This window comes from Fonticula alba (assembly GCF_000388065.1).
Source record: "Fonticula alba strain ATCC 38817 unplaced genomic scaffold supercont2.4, whole genome shotgun sequence".
NCBI classification, from domain to species: domain Eukaryota; order Rotosphaerida; family Fonticulaceae; genus Fonticula; species Fonticula alba.
In genome coordinates, this window is record NW_009242974.1 from 2,703,430 (window position 1) to 2,712,442 (window position 9,013).

General features: G+C 63.5%; 3 protein-coding genes across 3 annotated transcripts; all 3 read left to right on the plus strand.

Annotated features, from left to right (window-relative positions):
* Positions 1-14: 14 nt before the first annotated feature.
* Positions 15-3,792, plus strand: H696_03139 (hypothetical protein). The gene is made up of 6 exons (XM_009497029.1): positions 15-1,215; positions 1,308-1,624; positions 1,698-1,869; positions 2,000-3,043; positions 3,252-3,438; positions 3,604-3,792. Exons 1-6 carry the CDS (start codon positions 64-66, stop codon positions 3,708-3,710), a joined length of 2,979 nt encoding a protein of 992 aa, XP_009495304.1. The 5' UTR covers positions 15-63; the 3' UTR covers positions 3,711-3,792.
* Positions 3,793-4,966: 1,174 nt separating this feature from the next.
* Positions 4,967-7,174, plus strand: H696_03140 (hypothetical protein). Its single transcript, XM_009497030.1, has 5 exons — positions 4,967-5,079; positions 5,843-5,902; positions 6,131-6,340; positions 6,529-6,639; positions 6,772-7,174. Exons 1-5 carry the CDS (start codon positions 5,077-5,079, stop codon positions 6,772-6,774), a joined length of 387 nt encoding a protein of 128 aa, XP_009495305.1. The 5' UTR covers positions 4,967-5,076; the 3' UTR covers positions 6,775-7,174.
* A 587-nt stretch (positions 7,175-7,761) lies between these two features.
* H696_03141 (hypothetical protein) lies at positions 7,762-8,516 on the plus strand (the record flags this gene model as incomplete). The annotated part of the gene is made up of 3 exons (XM_009497031.1): positions 7,762-7,988; positions 8,170-8,350; positions 8,446-8,516. Exons 1-3 carry the CDS (start codon positions 7,896-7,898, stop codon positions 8,514-8,516), a joined length of 345 nt encoding a protein of 114 aa, XP_009495306.1. The 5' UTR covers positions 7,762-7,895.
* Positions 8,517-9,013: the final 497 nt, after the last annotated feature.

Genomic DNA, 9,013 nt, shown 5'->3' on the forward strand with positions numbered 1-9,013 from the left:
CCCCCCCCGCCCCCACTGTGGCCAGCCGGCATCCACCCGCCAAGGAAGAACACACACGCAGACATGTCCTCCTACTCTTCGTTCTCCCTCTCGACCTCGGCGGGGTCGGCGCCCCCCTCAACAGGCGCGTCGGCCTCGGCATCCCCCCTGCTAGCGGACACCCCCTCGCCATCATCCTCGCTGCCGCGGTACCGGAGCCTCTCGCGACAGGAGATGACCCGTCAGCATGAGGAGTTTCTTCGGAATCGAGCCGACCCACCGGCAGCCAACACCTCGGGCGACACTACAGCCCCCCGGCGATCGCTGTCTGTGGCACCCGTCGAGCCAGTGGAGCCGCAGCCATTCGCCCCGCGTCCGGCGCCGATCGCTTCACGTCCGGGGCCAGCTGCCGCCGGCCCGAGCGTGTCGGCCTCGACGGCCGCCGCCTTTGGACAGCCCTTTCACCCGCTGGCCCCGCGGCAGCCTCTGCCAGCGGCCGTTGCCTTCGGCCGGTCACACCTCCACCCGTACCAGCATGTGGCCGATCGCACACAATCAGCTCCGGCCCCGCTGGTCCCTGACGCCGGCGGCAATCCGCTGACCAGTGCTGTGCATGGCACATATCCCCGCCCGGCTGCCAGTGCCTTCGCCGAGGTGCCGGTCTCTGTGACGGCACCCCTGCTGGCCCCGGGTTCGCTGCGTCCCGGGGAGAACCCGCTGCTTGAGCAGATTGCCCCGGCGGCTGAGCCTCCCTCGCCGCTGGGCGACTCGGACTCCGAGTACCTTGGCTCCTCGGTGGACACGCCGTCCCGGCGATCGACAACCGGCGGCCCGGCCACGCCACAGACCGTTCGCCGGCCGCGGGCCGCGCAATTCCCCACCGATGAGTCGCGCATCTTCTTCCCCGGATCCTACTCCACTTACCCGGTGGGAAACCTCCTCTTTTTCGGCGACGACGAGGAGGACGCTGCGCCGGGTGCTGAGCCGGAGTCGGGTCCGGCTCCCACTCGGGTGGCCGACTCGCCGGCACTGCTGGCCCGCCGGCCCCCGGCCACCCTTGCCACCACTGCCGGTGCACCTGGCGGCAGCAAATGCGACGTCTGTGACTCGCTGGAGGACTACATCCGGCAGATGGAGAAGGCCGCCCGATCCATGGCGCATAACAGCATCCAATATGAGGCCAAGATCATGAGCTGCCATCGGTACTACCAGGCCAAGATCGCCAGCGTTTCCCAAGTGCGCCGCCCACTTCAATCCACCCCCCCTCCCCCCCCCCTCCCTCCATCCAGCTTGCACTTTGAGTCCTGACAGTCGCTTGCGCCATGTAGGCTCGTGGTCACATGGTTCCCGGTGATGCTAGCCAGGAAACGCTGTCTCTCCTGTCGGCCAAGGCCCTTGGGAGTCTGCATAACATCCTGAATAGCCTATCGCTCCAGATCGATGCGGCTCTGTCGACACAGGGGCTGCTGCTTCCCCGGGCTCCGGGAGGGGCTGGTACGGGCGAATTGGCGACCGCCCATGCCAAGGCCCGGGCCGTCTACCGGGAGAGCGCACTGGTGTTCAGTGACCTGCTGAAGGAGCACCCATTGACCGAGGCACACTTGACCTCGCTGACTCTGGAGCAGGGGTGTCAGATCTTGGAAAGGTATCCTCAAGTGTGCTTGTCTCTCGTCTGTCCACTGTGGGCATGTCCTTCTGACTGACGCGGTTCCACCCAGTCACATTCACTTCGCCCACAACCTGGTGTCCATTGCCCTGGACTCGGGCCCGATTGGCTCCTTCCTCGGTCGAGGCGTGGCCCTACTCAAGCACTTGGCCCAGCAGATGACCATGTTCCGGGTGGCCGCCCAGCGGGAATCCCTCACTGAGGAGAGTATCCGCCGGAAACTGGTAGGTGGCCATGCTTCGCTTACATTTCCCTCTAGACCGGCCTCCAACTAACCCCACTTCCCTCTCCTTCTCCCTCCCTCTCTCTCCCTCTCTCTCCCTCCCTCTCCCACACACACTTGCCCCGGCACAGGATGACCAGTACCTTGCGGCGCTGCGGAAGTCCGATCAGGAGCGAGACATCGCGAAACGCCTGCTCGAGGAAGCGGCTCGGCGACAGACACGCTCGGATTACGAGCTGGCCGGGGCCAATTCCAAAATTGCCGCACTGGAGGAGTTGCTTGCGACAGAGCGAGCGCGTGTGGCCGACCTCGAGGCAGCCAATGCTGCTCTGAAGGACCAAGTCCAGCAACTGGAGGATCAGCGGCTGATTGATCAGGCCCGCGCGCGCGAGCAAGAGTCCAAGCAGCAAGCTCGTGCTCGGGAATTGGCCGAGCAGCTGACACTCGAGCGGGCGCGCGCCAGCGAACGGGAAACGGTCCTGAACAAGCGCATGCGCGATCTGGCCGCCGAGGTGGCTGCCTTGGAGTCCGAGAAGGCCCAGGTCGTGGCCGAGGCGGAGGCAGGGCTCCGCCAGAGCGAGGCCCAATCGGCGGCGGATCTGGCGGATCTGCGGGCATCCATTCGACAGCTTCGTGGCAAGCTGCAGGTGGCCGACGAGCGGAATGCGCAGGGCCGCGCCGATACGGAGCATCTTCGGCTGCAAAATGCCCAACTTGAGCGCCAACTGACGGAAAGCATGGCGGAACTGCGCCAGGACAACCACCAGTTGGGGGAGTCTCTGCGTGCGATGGAAGCCGAGCTGGTGGATGCGCGCGAGAGCGCCACGCGCGCTGATGGTCAATACCGCCAGTTGCGCGATGAGCACCGGCGCCTGGCGGACTCCTATGATGAGCTGGCCCGGTCGCGGGATGCTCTCCAGGAGACCCTGTCCCGGCGGGTGAGCAGTCTCTCCGTGCGACAGGCATCGGCTCACGAATCGGAGGAAGACCCTGAGGGGGAGTCCTGGCTAGCGGGCACCGGTGGGTCCCGGCGCGCAGGAACCCCCTCAACCGGGGCTCTGAGTTTGGAGGACTTGCTGGGACATGCCCCTGCTGTGGGGTCGGCCGCGGAGGCTGGGGCGTTGGGCGAGGCGCCTCCTCGACGCCGCATGGGCGCCGCCCCAAGCAGCGACATGGTATGTTCACCTTTCAATGTGGCGGGATGATGAGCGTGCGTCCCCCCCCCCCCCCCCCCCCCGGGGTGCTGTGGGGTGGGGGTCGGGGCGAGGCTGAGCGCGGGACAACCCCTCGGCACACCATGCTGGACGAGGCATGTGTGCCTGTGTGCGTGCTGATGGGTGTACTTACAAATGGCACTGGGAATGTGCTTGTTACCTGGCACAGATCGACTCCGATCGCACTCCCCCTCTGGAGGGTCGTGACAACCCCGCCGGCACTGGCTGGGGGATCTATGCGTACTTGAGTAAAATTGGCCTGAGTGAGTCTTTCCCCCCGCCGGACAAGGCCCTCGATGTGTCGGTCTTTCAGGAGGACTCCGACGGATCGCGCTCCCCGCTGGCGTGCGATTCAGGTATGCTGCGCCACCGAAACATGCCGCCAGCTCCCCCGCCGTATATCCCGCACAACCACCGCATCCCCTTCTGCGCCATCTTTCCTCTCTCTCTCTCCGCCCATCGTTTTGCCGAAGCGTGAAGGTGGCTACTGACGACAAAACATACCTTCACGCGGCTCCCAGCCCCGACTAGGCCACGGATGAGCCCGCAACCACCGGGCTGGTCAACTGCGCCTGCCTCTGGAGGGCAATCCGGAAGCCACGTCTCGACGCCGGAGCTCCTCCGGTAGAGTTCAGACAGGGGGTAGGTGCTGCCAGTGGTGTCCTGTCTTTTTTCCTTTCTCCTTGAATACACCTCCACAATCATCCACACGCTGGCCTCACCGCCTTTTCACTCCACTCGCTTGCGCGGTGGATGGGCGGCGGGGGGAGGGAGAATGATCGGGCGCGAAATCAAAACCGTGCGGTGTGGTGATCACATGTCACCATATGGATCACGAAATGCAGGACACAGCAGGGGCGTAATGTATTTCGACCGAATGACACAAATATCGGCAATAATAATCAACCTTTTTGGCGGGTTTACTCTTCGGGCGTTCTCGGTCGGCCAACTTTCCGGGATGCATGGCCTCCTGATGTCCGGGCTCCGGGGCAGAGGTCAGACCACACGCATGAAGACACTTGTCCTCGGCCCAGATATCCGGGAAATCCGGGTTTTTCCGCGCCCCATCTCTGGATCTGACACCGCTGAATGCGCGGCGGGATGAGCGGAGCACCTCTGGTGGTGTTCTGACTGCCGAAGAGCTGCGCTGCCGCCGCAAGCCAGAGAGCCAAGTGCTCACGAGGTGGGGCCAGGGGGCGTGTCAGGAGGACCGAGAAAGGTGGGTACCGTCTTGGTGGGCCCCCAGGTCGTGCTGTCCTTCCGTGGCAAGTGAAACGCCCAACATGTGGCCTGTCCCTTGTGTTGAGTCTCCAGCCGTTGTGACTGCGGAGGGAGGGATTCCATTCATTTGTGTGCTTGGGGGCGGGGGGGGGGGAGTTCCCACTGGTCTGATATCCTGCAGGGGGGGGGCGTACGTGTTCGCACCAGCACCACCCCGAGGCTCGCCCGGTTCTTCCCGCTTGAGCGAGGGTGAGGGGGGCGGGGGGCTGCTTGGGTGTGTGTGGAGACAGCCCCACGGCTGAGTGCTGGTGCAGGGGTCAACTCGCGCGTTCTTCTACGCGGGGGGCCAGACGTGCACGGGGGGAGATGAGACCGGGGAATATGGTAACCACACGGAGCGGGACGCAGACTGGCCTTTCTCCAGGCCTTTCGCTGTGTGTACGTGTTTGTGTGGGTGTGGGCGCGGGCGTGGGTGTGGGTGTGGGTGTGCGTGTGTATCGCCCTCGGTCGGGGGGCGGGCGGGGGGGGGGAGGGAGGTGGGCTTCCCCGCCGCGCAGGGGAGCGGACGTTGTCGCTACACGCCGCGTCCCGCGACCTGAGGCATTGTCGCCCGTCGGTCTGTGAGTGTGGGAATGGTCGCCCAACGGACCCCGGGCAGAACGGGCGCATTTTTGTGCGGGTCCCCTCTGGCCGTGGGCTTGCCAATTTTCTCTCTCTATCCTTCTGGCATCTTTGTTTTCAACACACATCGCATTCTAGAGGATTTTACCAAAATGGTATGTATCCTTCTGTCCCTCCCCCCTCTCCTCCCTCGGTTGCCCCACGCTCGCCCGCCTGCCGTCCCCCCCCCCCTCTCGCCCCCCCCTCCCCTTCCCTGCCCTTCGTAGTATGCTGTTGTCATATTGCACGCCGTGTGTTGCCCACATGCTGGTCTGCTTTCCGCTCCTCGCGCGCGCCCCTGCCGAAAGCATGAACTCCCCTGGCGCCGGTGCAGTGGCGTGCGACCCTCCGTTCCCCTCAACACATGCGCCCGCGCACGGACACACACACACACGTACATGCACATGTGGCACAGGGCGGCGATCCCTTCCTTGCTGAGTCGTACGGCGTCGGCGTCCTCGGCGCCGGCCCGGCCATCGTGTGTTTGTCTTCTTCCCGCCCGGCGAGAGGGGCACCTATGTTCCCGCGCGCGGGAGGGGTTCCGGTGCTCCGAGGCGCGCCCTGCCCCCGGCCCGGGTTCCCGGCCTCGGAAACTCTCCCCATGTGTCTGTGTGTCTGTGGACGAGCGCCGGTCGAGAGGAGATGGGCAAACGCTGCGCGCGAGTCGGAGAGTCATCGCCACCTGTGTGCTCACAGTTCCCGGAGGCCTGAGGATAGCACGCATGTTGCATCGGATGCACCTTTGAAAGCATGCATCCGAAGTGCCCGTGTGGGAGCCTTAACAGCACCCCCTCACCATCTCAGTCCCCGATTTCCCTTCCTCCCTCTCGCTCCTCTCCCTCTCTGACATATTTGCCTTTCGCCATGTCCTCCACTCAGGTCGCTACCGTCCGCACCCGCAAGTTCATGACCAACCGTCTGCTCCAGCGCAAGCAGTTCGTGCGTATAGCCCTTTTCTCCCCCTTTTTTTGCCGTCTGCTGCCCTGTGCTCTCTTCCTCCGGCATCGATGCGGAGAAGTCGGGCACGCGCGCACGTCGGCTCGCTCTTTCTCCCTCAATGATGCCGTGGGTGTGGGGGGCGTCTCGCGTGTGAGCTCCCCCCTGGCTTGGCACATCTCCGCATTGTGGCTAACCTCCTCTTCTTCCGCTTGTCCGTCCTCCGTGTAGGTTGTTGATGTCATCCACCCCAACGCCTCCAGCCCCTCCAAGGATACCATCCGTGAGATGCTCTCCAAGATGTACAAGGTTGAGAAGGAGACCGTCTTCGTCTTCGGCTTCAAGAGCGCTTTCGGTGGTGGCCAGTCTTCCGGCTTCGGCATGATCTACGACACCCTCGACGCTGCCAAGCAGTTCGAGCCCGCCTTCCGCCTGCAGCGCGTGCGTGATCCATCCCCCCCTCTCCTGTGTTCTCTCGCTCGCATCCTGGGCGTCGCGCCATTTGCGCTTGTCGCTGGGCTCTGTTTTCTATTTTGGTGTGTTCTTTCCTTTGCTGACGGTCGTGCATTCGCCTTTCCGACTCTCTCCCCCCCCTCTTCCCGCCCATCTCCCCCATTTGGCACCTGTAGCAGGGCCTCTACACCAAGCCCATTGGCTCCTCCAAGCAGCGCAAGGAGCGCAAGAACCGCCAGAAGAAGCTGCGCGGTATTGCCAAGGCCAAGGTCGGTTCTGGCAAGAAGGTATGTTTCTTCTTCTGTCCCCTTCCCCCTCGTGTCCGCTTTTTTGTGGCCTCGCTCTCGAGAGCACACCCGATTAACCCTCCTATTCTTCTCTCCTCCCTCCTCTCCTCCCCTGGCTGTGAACGCACGCAGTAAATTTTCTTTCCTAGCGAACACATGTCCTTCGACAGCAAGAGAGGACCATCATTCACAGCATGACCGGGTGATGATGGTCCAGGTAGATGCGCTCGGGGGTCCCGGGCGGTTCACTCCTCCAGTCACCACCACCGCCAGCCAAAGCATTCACCATTTCTCGGTGCCGCAGGATGGATCTTGCCAGATATTTGGAATAAACTCTATCCTTCAGAAGGCCCGCAAGAGAGAGCGAAGCGCGAGCGCAGGTCGTCGTCGTCGTCGTTCCCCCTCGCTCCCTCCCCGCCTCCGCGCTCTCTCTCTGTGCAGGGCAAATGCGCGGGGGGTCGGCAGGCAGGACGAGAGTGGCGTGGCGGGGGGCAGGGGCGAGGACGCCGCAGTGTGAGGCGAGGGGAGGAGAGAGGAGGGGGAGCTGCTCAGGTGACGCGAGTGTGTCTGTGAATGTGTTTCACTGTGGGGGGATGTCCTCGGTGGCGAGAAAAGAGCCCGATCCCAGGCGTGTGGAGTTTTTCCGCCGCCCGCGGTCTGTGAGAGACCCCGACGCCCGAGGGCACTCCGCCTCGGGATTCGGCAGGTGAGCTAAGAGGAAAAGGAGTGTCTCGGTGGCTTTCTTGTCCCTCTCCGCCGGCGTCACTGCCCCCAGAGGAGAGGCAGTTTCCTGTGCTCGGCTCTGGTTCCCTCTCCATGACCGCTTTCTCGCCTGCGTCTGTCTGTGTGTGGGCTTAGCGATGGACGGCCCCACGGTGTGAGGCAATAGGGGTCGTCATTCCACCGGGCTTTCGTGTGCCTCATCGCACCACTGCTCCCACCCTCGCACGACTCAGGGTGAGCAGATCTCGCTGCATCACCTCCTTGCGAACTCCTTCCCCTTGGCCGCTTTTCCGGACAAACTGGAGCCGGAAAGGACGCTGCTTTCCCGTCCTCCCCGGTACTTAACCATCCTCGATTAACATCTCCGCTCGAGGCGGCCACTGGCGCTAGTTCAATTCTTCCCCGCGAGAACGGCCCATCCCCAACGGGAGGCAGTCCGGAAGGAGAGGCCGTGCCTGAGGCGAGCTCCCTCCAAATGCACGATTGGCGGCCAATCTGGTAGTCGGCGCGGCGGAAGTCGGTCCAGTCACAACATGTGCACGTGCCCACACATGATCATCCAGACTCAATCCCCGCCCTCGGTTCCGAGCTGGTTCTTCCCTCATTCTCGGGGTCCCTCCCCTCCGGTACTTCTGTCTGCGGCATCTGGGCCATTCGGTGAGGTTTCCCTTTCCCTTGATCGGCCAGCAGCGCACCTCTGGCTCCTTGCACCACCAACCACCATCTCTATTATCCGCTCCTCCTCCCCTCCTCCTCACCAGTCTCTCCTCCCCCTTCCCTCTCTCTCTCCCCCCCCCCGCTCCAAAGATGACTTCTGCCGATGCCAATCCCATCACTTGCCCCGTGTCCGACCTCCCGGACACCACCCCGGTCGCCGCCGCGCCGGGTCCGGAGCAGCCGGAGCAGGAGGAGGAGCCGGCTCCCCATTACGAGTTGACTCAGACTGACCATCTGAACAAGAAGCTTCTTGCTTCGGTTGCCTCTTCCAGTGCGCCATTCTCCTCGCCCTCGTATTCTTCCCCTCGCTCTCTTCCTCCGTCAACTGACCTTCCCCCCCCCCCCCCCCCGTGCGCCTTTTTCAAGGTGTGATCGATCGCTTCCGCATTGCTCCCCTCTCGGATGACGGCGAGAGCTCCGATTCCGAGGCTGAGTAGGCACCATTCCCCGGGGCCCGCCCTGTGTGTACTCTCCTCTGCCTCCCCCCCCCCTCCCGTGCTTCTCGATCTTCCTCGTCGATCTGCTGTGCTTGAGTGTGTGCTACTCAGTATTGATTGGGAAAATGGCGAAATAAGAAAAGATACTTCCAAGTGGTCCAGACGCAGGTCCCTCCCCCTCTTGTGGGTGCACATGCACGCAGGTAGATGGACGCATGCATACGCATAAAGTGATCTAGCAGGTGTACATATGTAGCGAGGAAGGAAGGCAAGGACAGGAGGGGGAGGACAGGGGCAAGGCCTGGTGCCTGGAGAACAGCTTAGCCCTGGCGCTGCTTGTGCTTGGGAGTCTTCTTGCAGCGGATGTAGAGGACACCGCGGCGGCGAACTGCACACGCGGCAGGGTCCGGATCAGGGGAGGGGGGTGGTGACAAGCCACCGGGGGACATACAATGCTCGTGTTAGACCCATGCAGCAGGGTGCAGGGGGGAGGAGGG

Coding starts and splice junctions, on each gene's coding strand:
- H696_03139 (XM_009497029.1), top strand. CDS start 64: ATGTCCTCCTACTCTTCGTTCTCCCTCTCGACCTCGGCGGGGTCGGCG. Junction 1,625..1,697: donor GGGTGTCAGATCTTGGAAAG/GTATCCTCAAGT, acceptor GGTTCCACCCAG/TCACATTCACTTCGCCCACA. Junction 1,870..1,999: donor AGAGTATCCGCCGGAAACTG/GTAGGTGGCCAT, acceptor GCCCCGGCACAG/GATGACCAGTACCTTGCGGC.
- H696_03140 (XM_009497030.1), top strand. Junction 5,903..6,130: donor TGCTCCAGCGCAAGCAGTTC/GTGCGTATAGCC, acceptor TCCTCCGTGTAG/GTTGTTGATGTCATCCACCC. Junction 6,341..6,528: donor CCGCCTTCCGCCTGCAGCGC/GTGCGTGATCCA, acceptor TGGCACCTGTAG/CAGGGCCTCTACACCAAGCC.